This window comes from Egretta garzetta, unplaced genomic scaffold, assembly GCF_000687185.1.
Source record: "Egretta garzetta isolate BGI_Z169 unplaced genomic scaffold, ASM68718v1 scaffold659, whole genome shotgun sequence".
NCBI lineage: Eukaryota > Metazoa > Chordata > Aves > Pelecaniformes > Ardeidae > Egretta > Egretta garzetta.
In genome coordinates this window covers 357043-380216 of record NW_009260683.1, presented here as the reverse complement: position 1 = coordinate 380216, position 23174 = coordinate 357043, and the positions used below count along the sequence as shown (strand labels likewise).

General features: G+C 41.1%; 1 protein-coding gene across 1 annotated transcript; it reads left to right on the top strand.

The window, feature by feature from the left end:
- Positions 1-3311: 3311 nt before the first annotated feature.
- On the top strand, positions 3312-4146 carry LOC104132515 (small integral membrane protein 15). Its single transcript, XM_035901201.1, has one exon. It carries the CDS (start codon positions 3470-3472, stop codon positions 3692-3694), a length of 225 nt encoding a protein of 74 aa, XP_035757094.1. The 5' UTR covers positions 3312-3469; the 3' UTR covers positions 3695-4146.
- The last annotated feature ends 19028 nt before the right edge of the window (positions 4147-23174 follow it).

The following is a 23174-nucleotide window of genomic DNA, read 5'->3' as shown; positions in this document are numbered from 1 at the left end:
CTAACAAATCACATTAAGAAGGAAAAATCAAGCATTATATTCTCAAAACTCAGACAGAAATAAACCTCCATGAAAAAAATCTCAGAAAACTTCAAAACAATTCCACTTGGGGCATTAATAAATCTGACAATCTACTGGGAGTTGAAGTGCACATTTTGGTTTTATGCTTCTGAAGAATACCTATTGTTTAAGTTTTTATCAAGGGACTAGATGCTTCTCAAAGGCATGGACAATCTCTGAAGGAGTGCCATGCAGCACACCAGAAAGGCTAGGGTCTGATATCAGTACAGAAGAGAAAAAGGAGACTCCTCAAGCGTTATGTCTTACAGTCTGACAATTTACCACTTGCAAAACAACAGAGGACCCCATTATACCTTTTCACACGGAGTCAGTGCTGGGGAATGACATAGGGGAACAGCCTCCTCGCTCAACTGCTGACTCCAGTTCAAGGAAAGCGCATATGACCCATCCTACAGCTGCTGAACTCTGCTGGTGACCAGTAGTGATAAAGTATGGCCCTGCTCTCCCATCTTTCTTCATTAGGAAGCAGACAGGAGTGATAATAGACAATGCTGTCCTGCTCTTTCTTGTAGCTGTTCCGCACCCTCACAAGAAGGCATAAGCTAACAGGCAGCGCTTTCCTTCCTGGAACCCTCAACCCAAAGACCGAGTCAGGTAGGAAGAAGACTTCAATTGACTACAGTGAGTGCTGAATCACAGTGTGCTTAGGCACTAGGACTTGACCTCTTCTGACCAGGCCTGAATGTGGGAGAGGAAAGATGGACGTCAGCCTTCCTTAATGTTCCCTCCCAGCCGACATACAGAAAGACCTCACAGCTTTACCCTGTTACTGCCAACAGAGGGAATACAGCAATGAAGGGGAAGGAATTAGTTAAATCTTTTTTCCACATAGGACTAAAAAGCCAAGTGGTAAACTCTTAGCTTAATGCTCTCTCTACCACAAAACCAGTCCATCAGCTGCAGTTTTGAAGTCCTTTTACCTTTGTGATAAAACAGCAGGGTATTTTTGGCATTTGCCAAAAAGATATTGCTACCCTCTACCCCCTCTTCAGACATTAAGTCTTCATTTTCAGCAAAAAAGACTCTGGCTGTGCCTGTGGTAATAAACAAGGTTTTCTGCATCATTAATGCCTCCTTCTAACAGATTGCCTCAACTACCAGGTAACGGATCAGGCCAGGAGAGCATCATAGACTTCTTCTTCATTCCTTTATACTTATTCATGATTGTAGAGTTTTCCCATATTAATCCCAAATCTGTACATGTTTTACTTTGAACTTTGTCAGAAAAAAAAAGACAGCACATCAGAAAAACAGAATAAAAGACATAAGCAAATAATCAGCTTCATTAAAAAGTAAAAAAAAGATAACTGAGGCAAGCTAGAAATAAAGCTGTGTGCTGGACCATGTTATTTAAAAAGTCCTAAGAGAGCAAAAACTGTTAATTTGGCAGTAAATCTCAGTGAATCTGAATAGTAAATAAGCTTTAGATAACACTAATTACAAAGATGCTGTGACTGGTACTGCTGCAGCTGCCAAAACACCTTCTATAGCTCTATTTTGTGACATTTTTATCAAGCATTTGAAATGAATAGCATCATTTCAGCAGGCCAACTTCAGTGTTCATATGGCTATATTTAAACAGATTTTGTCAAGCTTCATCCCTATAGAAAGTCAAGAATACTAAAAACTTCTAAGTGAAAAAATGGAATGTGTAACAAAAATCATAATCATGGTAGAAAATAAAAAAACCTTTTTAATAAAAGATACTCGGTCAACAAAGATCTGCTGAGATATGAGCACACAGGCAAATTTTTGTAATTCTTGGCCTACAGAATATGTGCCAAGTTAAAATATTCTGCTTGAATGCATGTGAAGGTGACGGATATGTTCAACCCCTTAACCAAACTAGAAGTGGTCTGGTACAGGCTCCAAAGGAGGTAAAGGCCTGAGCTGTAGCAGGGCCAAGAACTCCTCTGGTTTTGACCTGTTCTCCAAAAACCCACAGAGGAACAGTGTGACACCATAAACATCACTACGTATGAGTTTGGAACACCAATCATGTGATTAATGCATAAATAACAGATGGCTTCTCCAAGACTCATTTATCAAGGAACAAAGAAAGTTGTGGGTACAAAGAGTCTCATGCCTACCTTTCCATCGCATGTGATTTGTCTACAAGCCCACCACTTTATCCCATAACTGTGACAGGCTAAACGAGCCTTCTTTGAGCTCTCCCTGCTAGGCAGCGTGGCTGCATGGCAGTGATCTCCCCTTGTGCTGGGACGCCTCTCAAAGTTGCTCCTCACTCAAGGCAGAGAGACTTTTTGCCAATTGGGGATCATTGGACGAGCCCTATTTGAGCTCCCCCTGAATTGCAGCTAGACTGCTGCCAGGTGACTCTCCCCTTGAGTATTCCTCCTCACCTGAGACCCAGAGATCCTTCCTTGCCTCAGGTGGAGAGATCCCTTACTCCTCAATGTTGAGAAGTTCCTTATTCCTTAACATTGAGAGATTCCTTGTCGCAACAGACCCTCAGTAAGTGACTAACAGCTTGTTAAACTTTGAGTTCTGTTAACTCAATTTTCCTTCATTAATAAGGTGAACCTTTCCATCAAACTTATTGAACCTCAGTAAACTACTGTCAAACTTTGTTAAATTCCATCAAATGCAGTGAACTCTGTCAAATTATTGTCTCAATAAAACATATAGCTGCTTCTCTCTTTTGAGTGAGATACATTCCACTCATCTGTGACAGTGAAACAGAAGGGTCATTGCAAAAATCCATCTGGGCAACTGGGGGAAATTCCCACTGTGGGATGAGTGCGTTCATGGTGCACTGGGTGAAGAACTGGAGGAACAGCAGGGCTCAAAGGGTTGTAGTGAACAGGGCTGCATCTGGCTGGCAGCTGGTCACCAGCAGTGTTCCTCAAGCCTCAATTCTAGGCACAGTTCTGTTCCTTGTATTTATCAATGATCTGGATGCAGGAGTTGAATGCACCATTAGCAAGTTCGCTGATGATACCAAACTGGGAGGTGTTTGTTGATTCTCTTGAGGGACAAGAGGCCTTGCAGAGGGATCTAGACAGATTGGAACATTGAACTATGATTAACGCGATGAAATTTAACAAGTCAAAATCCCAGATGCTGCACCTAGGACAGAGTAACACTGCGCACAAGTATAAACTGGAAGAGGAGTGGCTGGAGAGCAGCCCGGCAGAAAGGGACCTGGGGGTGCTGGTTGACAGCGCTTAGGCTGTGTTACGTTGACTTTCACATACTGTGTGCTACTTCTGACTTTTAGCAAAAATGAGCTTGCTCTTCAGTAGTGAAAGGTGGTGGCTTACATTAGAACGCTGATTGCTGTTTATGCGTGCTGTTATTTTTTGGAATACTCAGAAATAATTTTTTCATTATTCCATAGGGTTTTCCCAATAAAAAACCAGAACAAATGTTTGATATTAAGGCTTGGGCCGAATACATCGTGGAGTGGGCTGCAAAGGACCCATACGGCTTTCTCACTACAGTGATCTTGGCCCTTACACCATTGTTTGTAATTAGCGCAGCGCTTTTGTGGAAGCTTGCAAAAATGATTGAGGCCAGGGAGCGAGAGCAAAAGAAGAAACAGAAACGCCAAGAGAATATTGCAAAAGCCAAACGAACAAAGAAGGATTAAATGGGGGGGGGGAAGCCTTCCTTGTGCAAGGAATCCACTTTTTCAATGAAACACGTGTATGTTTTGTGTTGTATCTGTCCTTTGATACTTGATCCTGCTACTTCTTGAAGTATGAAACTTAATTCCTTCAGTGTATTTTCTCTGCTGAGATGATTTGTGTTAAAATTAGCCCAAGTGACACTTGTTACAATCATTTAATCTACTACTTGTGTTCTAGTGCACTTCGCTTTTCTAAATTTGCATGTTAAATCAAAAAGTTAATCTGTTGGGTGGCTCTGGAGGTAGATTTTTTTTTCCCCCTTAGCTAAGCTACGACTTAACAAGTGTCTTAAAATTTTCAGATTATGGGGAAAATGTGAATGGCGAACTGGATTACAGAAAGGCAAGGTTTGGTACACGGTCAGCAGAGCTGCAGGGATAAGCTAGCCGCAGAGTTAGGTGGCACACTGTACCCATCCTGCTTAGACTAATTTGATCTCTGTCTATGGTAAGGTCACCCACCTAGTGGATGAAGGGAAGGCATTGGATGTAGTTTTTCAGGATTTTACTAAGGCTTTTGATTTTGTCCCTCACAGCATCCTTCTGGACAAGTTGTCCAACTGTGGGATGAGCGGGTTCGTCGTGTGCTGGGTGAAGAACTGGCTGAAGGGCAGGGCAGCCGGTCACCAGCGGTGCTCCTCAGGGCTCAATTCTAGGCACAGTTCTGTTCCTTGTATTTATGAGTGATCTGGATGCAGGAGCTGAATGCACCATTAGCAAGTTTGCTGATGATACCAAACTGGGAGGTGCTGTTGGCTCAAGGGACAAGAGGCCTTGCAGAGGGATCTAGACAGACTGCAGCACAGGGCCACGATAAATGGCAAGAACAAACGCTGGACCCTGCACCTGAGACAGAGTATCGAGGCACAAGCATAAACTGGGAGAGGAGTGGCTGGAGAGCAGCCCTGCAGAAAGGGACCTGGGGGTGCTGGGCGACAGCAGGCCCAACAGGAGTCAGCAGTGTGCCCTGGCAGCCCGGAGGGCAAACCCCATGCTGGGGGCATCAGACACAGCATAAGCAGCCGGTCAAAAGAGGTGACTGTCCCGCTGTATTCAGCGTTGGTGTGGCCCCACCCTGGGCACTGTGTGCAGTTCTGGGCCCCAAAATTTAAGAGGGATGTTAAGGTGCTTTAATACAACACAGCCAGTGAAAGGACGGGAAGGCCTGTCCTGTGAGGAGCAGCTGGGGGCTCGGGGCTTGTTGAGTTTGGAGAGAAGGAAGCTGAGGAACGACCTCCTTGCTCTTTGCTGCTTCCTGAGGAGGGGAAGAGGAGAGGGAGGTGATGAGCTCTTCTTGCTGGTACCCAGTGCCAGGATGCATGGGAATGGTTCCAAGCTTCAGCAGAGGAGGTTCAGACTGGACATGAGGAAGCATTGAGGGTGGTCAAACCCTGGATCAGGCTTCCTAGAGAGGTGGTTGATGCCCCAAGCCTGTCAGTGTTTAAGAGGCATTTGGACAATGCCCTTAACAACCTGCTTTGGCTTTTGGTCAGCCCCGAATTGGTCAGGCAGGTGGACTAGATGATCATTGTAGGTATCTTCCAATCTGTTCAGTTCTCTGTTCGGTTCTTTGTTCGGTTCTCTGTGTTAAACCACCTCTTTATGCAGGTGCTTAACAACAAAGCATGCATGCAAATCTGTACTTAAAATATAATGACCTCTTATTATGTAGAATACTAATATCTGTGGTTTCTTCCAGTATTCTTTTCCTTGCCATGTACCAGGTGATTCAGAAATCACATGCATCAAGAATGATGAGAGTGAATTCCACGTTCTTCCTGTCTCAACAGCATTTCAGCGGCTACAGGGAGGTCCTGCTTCCCTTGTGCATAAATTTTGAAGGCTTTAGATTTGATATTTTTAAACAATAAAATAGTATTTCCAAAGTTAAAAGTGATATAGTAGCATTTTTCAAAAAATGAATGAATGAATCAGAAGTTATACATTACTGACACTAATCTATCACTGTAATTTCTTTCACTAAGCAGTTACTTGCATCAAAATGCCTTGGAATAACTCAGTGGCCTCTACCATTTGCTGCATGGACTCCTGCCATGGTCTTAAGAGAACACTCGCACTCTAAAAGGCTCCACAGTAGCTGCAGCACATCCATAAGTGTCTCTCCAGACACTCATCCCTGGATGTTTCAAAATCTGACACTGTGTAACTCCTAACTAGCTCTGACATGGGTAACTGTTCATATTTTTCAAATATCCTACAAAAAGATTGGGTTTTGACTAATATCAGACCTGTTGTAACATAGGAAAACCAACTCAACTACAGTGACATTTTTATTAGACTGATACTTGGTTTGGGTATTTTTTTCACTTGCTATGAAAGTGCTGTGCTCACTGAGTTGTTATCTACAGAGCCTTAGAAAAGGAGGGATGGGGAAGCTTTCAAAGTGTTCTTCCTCTGCTTTTATAGGCTCCTTGTTCATTCTTCCTCGTTTATTCTAAGTAAAGACAGTAATAAAATCAAGCTTCTCAGAAAGTCTTTATTATACTTAAACAAAATATAATTTCTGGAAGGTAAATTCATGGTGTATTGGGGAGCTAGTTATTTAACCACAAGTTTTACTTATTATTATGAGACAGCTAACCAAGGGCAGAAAGCAGGAAATGGAACTTTCCAGGCTTCACTTTGAAGATTTTTCTCCTAATATTGTACAAAATAAATTAGCTTCATTCTAACAGAAACAGAAATAGACTCTTGACTATAGCAACCTCATTGTGCTGTGCTTTCAGGGAAGCTTGTCAGCAGCTGTGTGATCAACTCTGATCTTGCTTCCTACTGTAAACATCAAAGATGCTTTTTGTGGCTTACCATAAAAATAAGCGTCAGACTCCAGCATAGGCTCTTTCTGGTTGTTGTCTTCTGGGGACAACAAACTGCAGAAGCACTGCCTGCGGCAGTGCTAGAAGAGATCCAAACAGTTTCTGCATTTATGTTCACCCTGTTCCAACAACTCTTCTTTGCCCCTCCTATTTCTCTTGCCAAAGTTGTACCATTTGAAAAGTCATGGCAGTCAGGTGAAGTCCCTGGTGACTGGAGAAAGGGAAATATTGTGCCCATTTTCAAAAAGGGTAGAAAGGAAGACCCCGGGAACTATCGACCTGTCAGCCTCACCTCTGTGCCTGGGAAGATCATGGAACAGATCCTCCTAGAAGCTATGCTAAGGCACATGGAGGCCAGGGAGATAATTCAAGATAGCCAGCATGGCTTCACCAAGGGCAAGTCCTGCCTGATGAACCTAGTGGCTTCCTATGATGGAGTGACAGCATCAGTGGACAAGGGAAAACCAACAGACGTCATCTATCTGGACTTCTGCAAAGCCTTTGACACGGTCACCCACAACAACCTTCTCTCTAAATTGGAGAGCTATGGATTTGATGGGTGAACTGTTTGGTGGATAAGGAATTGGTTGGATGGTCCAGAGGGTACTGGTCAATGGCTCGATGTCCGGATGGAGACCGATGATGAGTGGTGTCCCTCAGGGGTCCATACTGGGACCGGTGCTGTTTAACGTTTTCTTCAATGACTTAGACAGCAAGATCGAGTGCACCCTCAGCAAGTTTGCGGATGACACCAAACTGAGTGGTGCGGTTGACACACCAGAAGGACGGGATGTCATCCAGAGAGACCTGGACAGGCTGGAGAGGTGGGCCTGTGTGAACCTCATGAGGTTCAACAAGGCCAAGTGCAAGGTCCTGCACCTGGGTCGGGGTAACCCCCAGTATCAGTTACAGGCTGGGGGAAGAAAGGATCGAGAGTCACCTGGAGCACTGCGTCCAGCTCTGGAGCCCTCAGCACAAGAAGGACATGGACCTGTTGGAGCAGGTCCAGAGGAGGGCCACAAAAATGATCCGAGGGCTGGAGCACCTCTCCTGTGAGGACAGGCTGAGAGAGTTGGGGTTGTTCAGACTGGAGAAGAGAAGGCTGTGGGGAGACCTGATTGCGGCCTTCCAGTACCTAAAGGGGGCCTACAGGAAAGATGGGGAAAATATTTTCAGTAGGGCCAGCTGTGACAGGACAAGGGGTAATGACTTTAAACTAAAACAGGGTAGGTTTAGACTAGATATAAGGAAGAAATTCTTTACAAAGAGGGTGGCGAAACACTGGAACATGTTGCCCAGAGAGGTAGTGGAGGCCCCATCCCTGGAAACATTTAAGGCCAGGTTGGACAGGGCTGTGAGCAACCTGATCTGGTTAGTGGTGTCCCTGCTCACTGCAGGGGGGTTGGACTAGATGACCTCTAGGGGTCCCTTCCAACCCAAAACATTCTATGATTCTATGACTCTATGATACTATGATTCTATGAAACACCGCTGGCGTAACCCCCTAGCCCAGGAGGCTGCCCACTCATCATGCTGTCCTAAGCTGGAAACCTTGTGATGACTTTCAGTGGTAGGCAGGACAAATGGGTGGCTTGGCACAGGATTCTAGGTGTCACTGTTGAGTCAAGTCCCTCAAAGACCGATAGGGCAATGACTAATTTCCAGGCACCAATAATTATGCTTTCTATACACATACCATGCTTGTAGGGAAGTAAACAAAACAAAGTCTGTGCAGAACATCATCAGGCGAAATAATAAGGCAAAATGCAAAGGGAAGAAAGGAAACTTCTTATGTACCCTTCATGGTATTTTTTCCTATGTTTTTTAATAGTTTTTGATACTGGGGAGTTCCAAAGTACTGCCAAAGCCAGTGTAATTACTTTGTATGAAGCTACTGCAGTTACATTCATTATTTCTGATTATCAAAAAGAACAACTTTAAGATCAAAACCTGTACTGAGTGTTGAGGGAAAATCTAGGGCACAAGAATATTCAGAATAAGTTTAACCTATGAGGAAATGACAGTTTTTTCTTCATCTATTAAAGAGGATTTCTTTTCATGTATCCAAGATGATACCATACTGTTCAGTTTTAAAATTCAGCAGCTTTTTCTTCTCAAAAAAGAATAAAAGTCTCAAATCCTTCCCTAAAATATTAACTAGCAAGTGGACTGTCTTAAGATTCTCTGAATCATCTCCTGGAAGATGCTGCATCTTCCTAAGCCACACTGCTTCCAAATTTATTTGCCAAGTGAAAGAGGAACTGGTGCCCGCTCTCAGTAGTGGCATTTAATCAAAATTAACCACACCAGCGGTAAATGTTATCACTTTGATCAAGCCTGTATATTGCAACTTAAACATTTTGAACTTTTAAACTATTAAAAATAGAAAATTTTTGGTGTTGTTGAATTTTGATTTATTTATTTAAACTATTAAGAAATACATTCTATAAACTTTTTTCCTACATCTCTCACCTATTTTTGCCTCTTATATTAAAGCCATCACTACATCACCTCTCTACTAAACAAAATTATCTGCCATAGATTTTATGAACGAGGACCCTAATTCTGCTGCATTTCCTATGAATTATTTTTCTTCCTCTTCCAGCCACTGCCATCTTCCTTTCATGATTCTTGCCTGTTAAAAACACCAAGGTGGTGCGCAGCACAGACATAAATTGTCCTCAGTGACTACAATTACAGATTTTATAGTATTCAGAAGTCAAATCTAAACATTTCTTTTCAGTGTAAAAAAAAATATGCTTAAGGAGTGCTGATTCGAATATGTTAGTGTTTTAAATTGGGCATGTGGAGAACTGCACCAATTCATCTCTCCTTATGCATGGAAATCACTGTTGATTTTAAACATGAAATTATTGGCATGGTTTGAGTTTAACTTTATACTGGAGTAAAAAGATGCCACTCAGCTTTCCAAAATTCCTATTATTTTTATATTAAGGGATAGGCTTTCTTTTTTCAATTTAGATGGTTTTTTGCTTTAATAGTACTTAGACTTTGCCTTGCAAGTACTATTAAATTCTTTAAACGACAGAACTAGCACACTTCAAGGATTAAGTTTGAATTTAAATATTTAGCACTTCTCATAAAAATGACCCAGTTTTAAAAATGTTATCAGTAAAATTCCACATATGGCCACAAAGCTGCAATCACTTTCTATGCATGATTACTTACATCATGAGCGTTTTTAGATATAATTTGAGAGAATGCATGAGAAAAACTAGAATGTTTCTCCACAGAGCTTTTAGGAAGCAAATTAGGGAATTTCAGAAATGTGTGATCATACAGGAAACCTGTCTGTAAAAAGCTTATGAATTCTGCTTGATCCTGGGGATCATCTCTGTCTGACTGTACACTCCATTTTGAATGTGGTTTGTGATCCTCTTGAGGACTTAAATTTCAGAGTATAGTGGTACATGGCTGATATATCACTGTCATCACCATGTATCATTAACCTGGTTAGCACTTAACCAGGACGACTCCCATTCCAAAGAAGTATCTTTGATGATGGCCTGGCTGAAGCTAATAAAAACAATTTTCACTTTGAGTAGCTAGGTTTGAGATCGAAAAATTCTCAAATGACATGAAATGGAAATCATTGCCTCAGTCTTTAAAAATGAAGATACTGAAGAGCATTACAAAACTGGAGTTTTAGGAAAGTATGTATTGTATTTACTATAGATTTTGACAAGCACTACAGACAGGGTCTTCGAAGGGGCTTGTCTGGGCAATGGCTGGAACTGCATCACAGAAGACGGGACAGGATGCCATTCAGAGGGACCTGGACAAGCTTGAGGAGTGGACCCATGTGAACCTCAGGAGGTTTAACAAGGCCAGGTGCACCTGGGTGTGGAGAACCCTCAGTATTCATACAGCCTGGGGAATGAAGGGATTGAGAGCAGCCCTGTTGAGAAGGACTTGAGGGTATTAGTGGATGAAAAGCTGGACATGAGCCAGCAACGTGCACTCGCAGCCCAGAAAGCCAACTGTACCCTGGGCTGCCTCAAAAGTAGGGTGGCCAGCAGGTTGAGGGAGGGGATTCTGCCCCTCTGCTCCATTCTGGTGAGACCCCACCTGCAGTCCTGTGTCCAGCTCTGGGGCCCTCAGCACAGGAGGGACATAGAACTGTTGGAGCAGCTCCAGAGGAGGCCACAAAAATTATCTGAAGGCCTTTCAATATATAAAGGGGGCTTGTAAGAAAGATGGAGAGAGATTTTTTACCAGGACCTGTAGTGACAGGACAAGGCGCAACAGTTTTAAAATTAAAGGGGGTAGATTTAGATCAGACATAATGAACATATTCTTTACAATGAAGGTCTTGAGACACTGGAACAGGTTGCCCAGAGAAGGTCAGGTTAGATGTGGCTTTGAGCAACCCGACCTAGTGCAAGGTGTCTCTGCCTATAGCAGGGGGAGTAGACTGGATGATCTTTAAATGTCCCTTCCAACCCAAACCATCTATGATTCCATGATTCTATGAAGACAGGGGAACAGCCAGTCCTACAGCCCCTCCAGAGCAAGCTTCATTATGCTCAGGTCCAGCAAATGGGGACCCAAATCCACCAGTCCGGTAAGTGCTTGGAAAAGGGAGCTCAGCTGCTATGGTGGAAACCTCTGAGCTGGCCTACAACCAGTATGCATAGTATGCACACACGCCAGCAGGGTTCCTGGAAGCGTGTTTGAGGATTTAGCAAATCACTGTATTTCCTTAATTACTGCCAAATTGCCTGAAGAGGACAATAATAAGGTGATATAGGTGATTATTGAAAGGACAGGTTGTGGTATCTCAGTCACACTTTCACAGAGGGAGGAGACTCTAAATGCATATGAAATAACAACAGACTGTAAGAAGGTTAAAATGAATACGCAAAGAGCTGCTCCTGGTGAGTGTCACAGAGAAGGATTGGGGTGACTTCCTGCCAGGAGACTTCAGGACACTTCAGGACAGGTGTGAGCCCGCCACACTTCACACTGCAGAGGGGCTTTTGTAAGCTGAAAGAAGTGGAGCCAAGAGCTGAGAATTCATAGGTACTGAATCTCTGATTATTTGCTTTCATCTGTTAGGAGCATGTCATTAATATCTCTATTTTCCAGTTTTATTACTGGTATTCCATAGATCACTTGTTCTCCTATCCAATACCAGTGGCTTTGTAAGGGTTGATACATGTTTGTACTGTACTTTGTATACTTATGATCCTATAAAAATACTAAGTGCTAGTACAAATACAAAAGCAGAGGAGCAACATGTGTTATTTTAAAATTATTTTTCCTTTAAATGCATAAGTCCAGGGAATGAGTTTATAAGGAAAATCCTATATTTGATAGCAGTCACAATTAAAAGAAAATCAAAAAGTTGACAGCCTCAAAGTTATTAATTTACTTTTGAGACTGTTTCAACAGAAAACATAAAGAAAGATGTGAGAAGAAAAATAGACTTCCTTTAAGACTGTTTTAGAACATTTCCTAGAAAAGCATACAGTCCATTTTAGGAGTAAACCAGGTATATATAAAGACAGAGTAGTGGCAAAACTAATACCATTCTGATGAATCCCTTCTTTTTCCTTGGGGAAAAAAAAAAATCAAGCCTGTGATTCTTCATTCTTCAGATGACAATAGCTCCTTCTGTTATCTACCCTGCAGCACTCTCATGTACTTCTGTGCAATTTCCTCAGTGATTTTTACAAATCTGTTCCTGAGCCAGTTGTGCAGGTAAGTTCTTGTCCTCTTCATGCCTCCTGTTGTGTCCGTAACTGAGCTGTGGGGTAAAGGAGAGGCTTGTAGAGCAAGACCAAAGAGCTTCTTTTGAGGGAGGAGTCACTTTTTTTTTTCCCCCATCTGGTTGAAATCTACATTTTCTACAGAAAAGTGCCTTCATTTGGAAATGCAATCCTGCTGACACACTCTAGTAGCAGTAAGAGAAATGAAAGCCACAAAGAAACAGTTCAAATGAGGATCAAGCTGAAGGTTTATATCCACAAAGAGACTGAGAAAGAATGCCAGAAAATGCAATTTGTCTGACAGAAATACATTTTTCTGACAAATCTTTGAAATGTTGACAGAATTTCAATTAAAAGGAAGGATCCTATCTCACCTAAATGATACAATATGGCAATGCTCAGTACAAACTGCTGAGCTTTGAAGGTGGCAGCTCTTGATAAGGAAGAGATAGAAAATGTAAAAAAGGTCTCAGGTAATAAGTCACAGCCTTGAACCACCCAACTTGCTATGTTTATCAGCTGGGACCAGTGAGATTCCTTAGTAAAACACAAGACTCTGATATGTGAGTATTTATCTCAGCAAACAGTGCCACAGTGTACTATTTCTATTACTGACTGTGCAACAATAGTAGGTTATATCGTCACTAGGACAATCACAGGCTTTAACATACAACTTTATATGTAACAACAATTCCACACCGAATGACGTATCAACTGGTAAATGAAATTCTATGGTTGCTCAGTTCTCTGATCAAACCCAGGTAGTATAAGGAACATGTGAAATGCTGGCCTTCTGCATGTACTCATATTTTTGCCTTACTTGGTGTAGATTGGAGGACTCCTCATGCCTCAGGTTTCCTGGGATACAAGAAACACATTTGGACTACAGAAACAAATTTAATAATGAGCTTAATTTTTTCCAAATGCCAGTTTAGATTAGAAAGGCAAGTTTCTTCTAGCAGAAATAGGACAGTAGAGATAACACTAGTGTTAATGTTCTTGTGTTGTCTAGCTCCATGGAGGTCTTGTTGAATGCTGACATTCTAGCTGGGGGGCGTAACTCTGCACAGTCCTGACATCCTAGTACCAGTTAGGATCACTAGCCAAAGTGTCACTTTTATTACAAGTAAAAATCAACTTGTAGAGGATGTCTTAATTCCATATTTTATCCAGGCCTAGTGAGCATTCTCCTTCCACACAGCAACAATATTTAATTAGGGTTATCTACCAGGCAGTTTCCTGGATCTGCTGGTGCTGAGCCATCCCCTTGGTACAACTTGCTTCAAGCTGCCATTTTGTCACTTATTTGAAATAAGCTTTTCCCATAGTCCTACACTGTTATTATCACAGTCCTCCAGTGTGGCAGGAGCTTTGCAGTCACCCAAGTTTTCTTTACAGATTATTCCAATGCCGGTGCTTTATGCCTGTGTGCGCAGTGACAGGTCATTATAAAAGATTATTACAAGTAAAATATATTTGTGTGAACACACTGAAACTTCATGAAAAAAAGCTGTACATTGTTGACCATGGGTCTGCTAACTGCCATCATCGCCCAGAGTCATTTTATTTACCTCTTGCTTGGTGAACCCTAGGACATTGTGGGAAGATGGCTTAATAAGGATGTGACAAGCTAGAAGATAGTAACACAATGAAGTTATGAGTTTTTAACTCTGAGGCACATAAAATTAAGTATCTAACTACAATCCCTCATTCTCAGTGTGTCTAGTGCCCACAGTTGCCTTTGTTAAACCTATAAGAATTAAAAGCTTCAAAGACTTTTTTTTTTTTTTTTAAGCAGGATTTTTTTAAGAAGTAATCACAGCTGAGAACAAAAAGTTACAGGCCCTGTAAGCTAACATCTGGAAATTAAACACCATTCTCTAAAATGTGTGGTAACTTCATGATCTGTAACCCATACAGTAGAAACCTGTATGTCCCCCATTTCATTGTTTCTCAGTATGTTGTTTTTTTCCACTAATTCTTTCTTCTCTGAGGATGAACAATTTGCAGAAAACTTCACCTTTTTCTGTAAACCTCTTCTGGAAGGAAGCTAATATAAAGAATTTGTAAGTTATGAAGGGAGGAAAGTTACAGGGTAGGGATTTTATTCTCACTGTAACTGGGTCCTAGTTGTTTTCCTATTTGCCTTGTATTCATGGCTGTTGTCCTGTGAGCTGCAGAAAACAACTTGTCAGGAAAGTTTCTGATACAGGTGTACATGTACAGCATATCCTGGAATTGCCTGGGTTTGCCTGGTTTTGTCTCCTGTTTCTCATTTCTTAGTTGAGGTCATAACCTCAGAATTAGAAATGAAAAATGATAGGAACTGTAACAACCTCAGTAATTACTAAGTAACTTCATTTTAATGCCCCTGAAGGGCACTTCAGCAGTTCTGTATGTAATTATTCAGAAAAAAAGCCTCCACCTCATCTGCCAACATATTGAAAGTCAGGGATTCTTTCTTCAGATGCCTTAGTACCGGCACACCCAAGTTATCAGGTAAATTGAATGGGTGGTGGTTGAACACACAGTATTAAAATGACCGCTAAAATTAGAATAGCCATGAAGTTCAAATTAAATCTGTTAATCCAGGTGGGGAAGAGGGTTTAGGCAGGAGGAAAAGGATTTGTCATAAATGCGATAGAAATGTAAGGCTGCAAGGAGCTGGAAGAGGTCATCTAGCCCACCCACCTGCTCAGAGATAGGATGTATACCCTCTCTAAGAGATACTTAATCCCTTCTTGAGTCACCTTCACCAGAGAATTATGACAAACACCCTGCATAATCTGACCACTGCTTAACTACACTTAAACTATGCTTAAACAGGAAGTTTTTTTCCTATAATGCACCCCACAGTACTCTTCACGAGCACATCCAGCCTGCAACGGCTGCTGCTTCTGCAAGAGCATGATGCTGTGTTGTATGCAGCGTGGTTACTGTATAAACCAGGGGAGTTTTCAAAGCACTATTATTGCATCCTAGAGTAGTACATTTCAGTATTTGACTTCTCATTTGTGACTCTAACATTGACATTATTACATTTAATCTTGTTGATGTATTATTTTTCAGGAATTGTAACTTACTGCCACACACCCAGTATATCAACAGGCTGCTGGTGCTAGACCAGCCTGCCTGCCAGGCCAGCCAACGCCATCCAAGTGCCCTCTTTTCAGCTCCTGTAAGAACCCCCTTTTTCAGCTCCTGTAAGAAGTAGTATAGGATAAAGTTCCTGAAGTTTGGACAAAGTTGTTCTTTGAGGTCACATTTTTGAGGTAATCACAATATCATCTACACTCGTGTGTCTCTTTGAACCGTTCCCCCTTTTCTAACAGGATGTTAAGAAGAAGAATGAATGTAACTTTTAAAACAAAACTTGGGAAAAAAATATGTCTTGTGGATGCACTCTTCAAGGCAATCTACAGAGTATTGTTATGAGCAAGTCCAAAGGGGATAAAATGAAAGTTGCCTATCTTTCATAAGCCTTTCTGCCATTTGCCTAAATCTTCATCAATGCTGCGCTAACAAAGAGAAACTTAGTTGTACCTTTGCCAGAGGAAATAAGAAAGTAAGAAATGAGCTTCCTTAGGGAAGACTCTGGGACTCAGATGACACTCTACAGCACTCCACAACTGTAGATCCAGAAGTTTAGTAACCAGAAATTAATATGAATACATTTCTTTAAGCTGAAAGAAAAGAACAACCTCAAAACATTGCTTACCCACTTTCAGAGCTAAACACAAAAAGCAGTTTTCTCCCCGATGTACTTTCACTACATGCGTACTACTTAGTACAAGTGTTATAAATTTAAATATATTTAAATATATTCCAGTAGTTGTATCCAAAATATACTAGTCTCACTTCTTACTTCATGAGCTTGACCCAGTGAGCTTGGAAACATTTGAATTCAATTATGAATATTCAGGTGAAAGAACTGCACACTAGATTGACAGTGTGTCAAGGCATGCTCTTATTTCCAAATAACTCCTCTCCTTTGACACCAGGAGCTGTCTCTAACCATAGCCATGCCATGCCTTTCAGCCAGGCACCATGTCTTCTTCGAAGGTGCCTCTGATCACAGGTCAGCATGACAGCTTTTGTGCCTCCAGCTTCAGAGACCCAGAGCTCCCACCACCTCCTCTGAGTAGAAAAGGACTTTCCCAAGCACTGATGCCTGCCGGAGCCCTTCCACAACAAAGTGCAATCTCAACCTGTTTGTATTTCGACCCTGACAGAAGTCTGTGCCACAGAATCCATCCCAATGCCACTTACTTCTTAGAAACAGGTAGGATTTTGGTGTTTATCCATGTCACCCCCTGTAAAGAGCTCTGTTTCTTTCAGTGGGTTGCCTTCCTACTCATTTAATGTAATGGAATGCTTGATTTCAAATAAACTTGAAGAGCAGTTCAGCTGTAACTGTACAGAGGTTAACATTTACTTTGACAGGGAAGTTACTGCAGCAATTTCTTCCAATCATAATATTTCTTTCTCATTGCTTTGGCAATGTAAGAAGTGGTAAGACATTTGCCTAAGGACTGGAAGACAGTGGAGTTACTAAATTTTATAAGCTTCACCATTTCTGAAATTCAGGAAAAAGGAACACTGTTTGACTGTACCCCTTTATTTATTTTATAGAAAAATAACGTATGGAGTGGCTTACAATAGAAGACAGGGCATTAATAACTTCTAGCTTTTCTGGCTATTACGATAAGTAATTACAATATCAGGGATTTTTTTTATTTTAAGGACAAAACATTAGGCCTGCTGTGCTCATAACTCATAAGAGCTCCCTAAACATAAACAGACTTTGTTATGATTCTTTAAGAGAATCTTTACTATGATAAATGCAAGCAACTTAATTTGTCAAATGCACAACTGATCAGAGTAGTCTGCATATATAATTTCTGTGTAGTTTCCAAGGTGAATGAATAAGAAATGTAGTCAGATTTGCGAGGGTATAAAAGCTGATAAATATTTTCCACTTTTTTTTTTGTTGTCCTCTGACATTAATGAAGATAAAAACATGCATGAATCTGTTTGCAGGCAAATTTCTTGATTTTTCCAAGGAATCTGTCAAGCAAGAGTAAACATTAATTTTAATCAGATTACTAGACAACAATTCCATTTTAAGAAAATAATTCTATTTAGTAGTGATTTTTTTTATCAAACAACTTTTACCTCTCTTTTTGTTTTAGAAGATTTGATGCAAGTTTGTTATATGGAAAAACACAGGGAACAAAAATGTGCCTGATTGCACCAAATTCTCCCTTGTAGGAGGATAGGGATGAACAGTACAGTTTTAATTACTTTGATTAAAAAAAGGTTGCCTCGCTATTTTTACTTCATAACAGTATATTCATTATAGTTAGAAATGTGCTTCAGTTGCACAGTCTGGGTACTAGCAGAAGGATGTCTACTGTCAGAGGTCTGTGCTAGTGCTTAGATGGAAGCTTGGGATTGCTGTATCATCTCACTTACTTCAAATGTTTTCTGTCTTCCAGGATATGTGGAATCAAATCTACCAATTGTCTTCCTTTAGAATACCCTTCTAGTCCTGACTGCCTCATGTCTGAGAAACTGCAAATAGGTTTTTTTTTTATTTTTTCACCTCTCTGTTGTATGTTGAGGAACAGGCATATTCAGGGCTGAGTTCCATGTCCTCTGGGCACACTGCTAAGCCCAGTGCCTCTTTGGGTGTTGCCATAGCATTATGCAATGTAGTTCTAGCTAATTACAGAGGTTACACCGGCTTTACGAAAGGGCATTAAAAAGGAGTAAAATCACAAATGTGCACATTGGCTACCTGTATGAATTCAAATTTCAACAGAAAAATGTGCTAAAACATAGTGTGTTTTAGCACATAAAAATACCTCAAGTATGGCTTCCTGGTTTTGCTAATACTGTGCGCTAATGACACAGAAGTATATGGAAAGCTACAGGATAACTTCTAAGAACAAGTAAAGAAACCATTCAATTTTTTCAAGGCAGATTAGGTCTAATGACTTGCTGCAGAAGCCTTACTGGTGGTGCACAGGCAGGGTGTAATTATGAGATTAAGCTACTAGGCAGATGCATTCATGCCAAAGTTATTTTCACAGGTAATATGATACAGGACTGTGATGGTGAGCCCACCCTTCATTCCCCCACAAGCCCTGACCTTTATCTCCCATAACCCTGCTCAGGCGATGATGGTCGTAACGGATGCATCTGGTTGTGACTGCTGTATCTGGTCCAAAGCAGATTCAGGAGAGAGACACACCATAAATAGCCAAGCGCTAGTGTACAATGCACCCTCCTAATCACAGTGAAGAAACTAAAATCTGTGGCCAGTATGCAGGTATGACTATGAGACCATCATCTTACCCCCCTAAACCATGAGCAGCCCAAGAGCCCTTTGAGCTCCCCTGCACAGCTGTGGGCTGCACACCAGGATCTCCCCTTGAGTGGGGACACTTCTCAAGATTACTCCTCGAGGTTGAGAGATCCCTTGATGCAACAAATCCTCGGTAAGTGACTAATGGCATGCTAAACTTCTGATTGTGCATATATAATCCTTTAGACATAAACTGTTGACCAAGTCTGGGACTAGCATTAGATCCAGCTGCACCTAGACTCCTCCTGCAGAAGGAGTTTAGAAAGCAAGGGGGTCCTTTCTGAACCTCATGACTCAACGGGAAGGGTCTCCCTGACAGTTTTTGTCTGACCCTGTCCTCTATAGGACAGTAAATAGCCAAGTGCACCTTGCCATCGAATCTTATTAAACCACTGCTGCATTTACCATTGAACCTTGCTAACTCACTGGTTTATATCAATAAAGTATATTTTTGTTTCTCTCTCACTCCGTGTGTGTCCATGTGGCAAGGATATTCCCTTCTGACAGAAAAGTTACGGTGGCTAGTGGAAGGATGTAGGAAATGTGTATTTGTCATTCAGCTGAATAGCCTGACTAGAACACTGTTTCACCACAAACCCTCTGAGATTTCCCTTGAAGATTTGGAGAGTGGAGAGAAGGGAGAAAGGAAACAAGGAAGAGGAGGATGAAGACTAATATAGTTGTCCTGGGCTTACCTATAGGCAGCAAGTGGTTTGGACAGAGATGGAGGCTGATCTGCTTTTGCTCATGTTTTTTTCTGAAGCTGTTTGCTATCTAGCAGGAATTCTGCCTGTTTCATACAATCAATAGGAAAACAGAATGAAATGTGACCCCAGATGCACAGCTGCCTTGGGCCAGACACTCGTCAGCAGCATACGGAATGAATAAGACAATACGTAATGTATGTGCCAGAGCCATAATGACCACACCGCTGTCTACTGCAATAAGCGCATCCAGCTTTCTTATTCTTCAGCGCTTCTACCATTTTTTGACTTATGAAGTAGTGTAGCTTTTCTGAACTGCCATTTTAACCTTTGCTACCTGTTATGAGTAATCCAGCCAGTGTGCGTAAATATTAATGAATATAGGGAAGAGCAAAAGATGTTGTCACCGTGGCTACAAATGTACAGCTGGAGTGAAGGGCATGGAAACAGAGGGAGATGTGCTTTTCCCTAAGGTCCTTTGTTTCTCTCAAGTCTTCTGCTTTGAAGACACCGGAATGCATTCACACTCTTCTTCACTTTTTGATTCTTTAACTAGTGTCTAGCAATCCTCCACTTTTCGGCACGCAAAAGTTCTTTAGGAGTGCAGCTCATTCTGGAATAATAAAGCAACAAGTGAAATAACAATTTTATTTGTATACTTGCATTTGCTTTAGGGGCAAATTTGCTCAATAATTGCTTTCCTCCACATTTTTGGCAGACCATCCAAACCACTAGAAGTGTACCAAAACTGTGGTATGTGGAGTGATATTCTTCACAACAGCATAGGTCAGTGAGGCTCACATTTTCTTACTACCTTTGGCCTGGCTGTGCTCCCTTATGCCAGCCCTAAGCATGCTGCTAGAAGGATTCTTTCAAGACAAGATCTAGAATTGCCTTGAGAAGCCACACAGAAATAAAGTAATAAAAGAAAAGGAGCTAGAATTGCGAAAACCTACAAACAGATCTCTAGCCCTGCTTATGCAGATGAGAGGCTTTTAGAAAACCTGGCTTTCTTAGGGAGCATACAGACAAGTGACCAGAAAAGCCATGTTAGGCATTATCAGAGTGCTGTGGGATGACACTGGTGACCAACAGAGCAATTATAAACTTCTGCTTAAATTTGCGCTATTAGCAAAACACTGCTGACGAACGACTTAACGCTTCCAATTCTCATGATGGCACGAGTATCAGTAGTTCACTGACAGCTCTGTTAAAGTGGACATATAACAAGTGTGTTTTTACAGCAGCAGTTTCAGCACCTGCATTCTCTAATACAGAGAAACCTATTATGCTTAGATGTATTTGTTTAAATCAGAAAACCTCACCATCTATGTAGTTTCTAGCATATAATTAGCTAATTATAATCCCCAGTGCATTGTTACTCAAATGAGTCATCAGTTCACTTGTCGCAGATAACCAGGGGAATTTGTAGACATTTAATGCAATGGAATCTAGAACACATTTGTGGAAGACAGAAGGTTGGTTATGAAGCTTTGAGTGCCCAGTTTAAAACATTCTGACTCTCGGATAAGGCAGCTATGCAAAGTTATGAATATCACAATAATTTATTACTCAGAGGTAGTTACATGAAAATCAGATTTTTCTATCTAATAAAGCAGTGGGAATTACATTGAAATATTTTATCTCTGTAAGTAAGGCGGTTCTCCTACTTTTATCACTTTCTGATTCTATCGTATAGTGCTGTTACTCATGAAATGCTGTGTCCAGCAGGAAGTAGTTTTAAATAGCAATACAATACAGATGAAGAGATGCTTAAAAGGAAAAAAAGAGCAGGAAGGGATCTGTGAGACAGCTCAGCTGTTGCAGTTTTCACAAAGGTACTGAACTGGACAAGAGGTGTCTATCAGTCTAAGTGGGCAACTGGGATCTCAAACTACTTCAGGCACTTCTTGCATATTTACTGATTCTTAAGTGGAAGGAATCATCTATTATTAATGTTGCCATTTTTTTTTGTATACTGCAACAGGTTCTCATGATGACCTGGAAAGCTAGAGTATTATGACAGCTCCTTTTAAAAATTGTTTCTATATAATCTTACCAGAAACCACATGTTCCTTTAACCTGACTGCTGACTGCCCTGCATACGCATATAACACTGGTAGCATTCATACAACTAGAAAAACATCTTCCAAGTTGAGCTTTAAAAAGAAATCGGGACGGGCGGGGCACCGGTCAGTGGGTGGTGAGCAATTGCATTGTGCATCACTTGTTTTATATATATTCTGTATATTCTCTTACTATTATTATTGTTATTATTATTATTACTACTATTGTTATTCTTCTCTCTTATTAAACTGTCTCTATCTCAACCCACGGGTCTTACTTTTTTTTTCTTTTCTCCTATTCTCTCCCCCATCCCACAGAGGGAGAGGGGGGAGTGAGCGAGCGGCTGCGTGGTGCTTAGTTGCCAGCCGGGTTAAACCACGACACCTGCATACGCATATAACACTGGTAGCATTCATACAACTAGAAAAACATCTTCCAAGTTGAGCTTTAAAAAGAAAACATTTTGTATCAGTATGATTACAAACGTGTACTATGATTAATTGTATTTGTTCACTAGTACTGTGAAATAGTTCAAATATTTAATAATGACTTCTGAGTTACCAAGGAGGTAGACTGATGTTCGTAACTTGGTTTTGGCAACAAAATTCAGTGAATTAATAATTTTAATTAATATGATTGTGTCCATGTGAAATGCAAGTAGATGCTAGTGTTTGTTGAAGACTGAAGAATTCCTGCTAACAGTTGAAACATAACTGGTGTATGATCACTTTCCACTATTTTTGATATCTTACTAATCCAAAAGCAACCAAAGTTTCGAAGTGAATGCCAAAGCTTCAGTAATTGTATTCTTTGTCTGTATTGTCAAGAGTACCAGGTACCGATGCATGAAAAGAAGACATGTACTGCTCTGTGAATTTTGCAAACATTGTTTTAGGAACCACGTATATACCTTCTAAAAAATGGTCAGAAAAAGTGGGCCAATGAAATGGAATACTCTATACAATAAAATTTTCCTGTACCTCAATTAAAAAATGTATAACTAAATTTTAGACCTCAAAGCTTTTGTTCTTCTATTTAATGCTGGATTGAATACGTATTGTTAACCAAAACTGTGAAAAGAGACATATATTTAGAATACTAGGTAAGAAAGACCTGGTACTCAGGAGTACAGTTCTGGACACTTTTTCTTCAATAAAAGCCACACTTGCTTAAAAGAAAAAAACCTGTTAGAGGTCTTTATGTGCATAAGAAAACTTCCTATAATGCTTTGCCATATTCTAAAAAATATTTATTTACAACTATTGCTGTTCATTTTCTAGGCACACACAAGCATTTTTCTGGCCATTGATGATTTGCTGTATGTGTGCTCAAACAGTTCCAGGGATGGGTCATCCACAACTCTGGGCAACCTGTTGCAGTGTCTCACGACCCTCATTGTGAAAAATGTCTTCCTTATATCTAATCTGAATCTATCCTCCTTTAGTTTAAAACCATTACCCCTTGTCCTATTGCTACAGGCCCTACTAAAAAGTCTTCCCCCGCCTTTCCTATAAGCCCCCCCCTTTAGGTACTGAAAGGCCGCAATCAGGTCACCCTGCAGCCTTCTCTTCTCCAGGCTGAACAAGCCCAACTCTCTCAGACTGTCCTCACAGGAGGGGTGCTCCAGCCCTCGGATCATTTTTGTGGCCTCCTCTGGACCCTCTCCAACAGGTCCATGTCCCTCCTGTGCTGAGGGCCCCAGAGCTGGACGCAGGACTGCAGGTGGGGTCT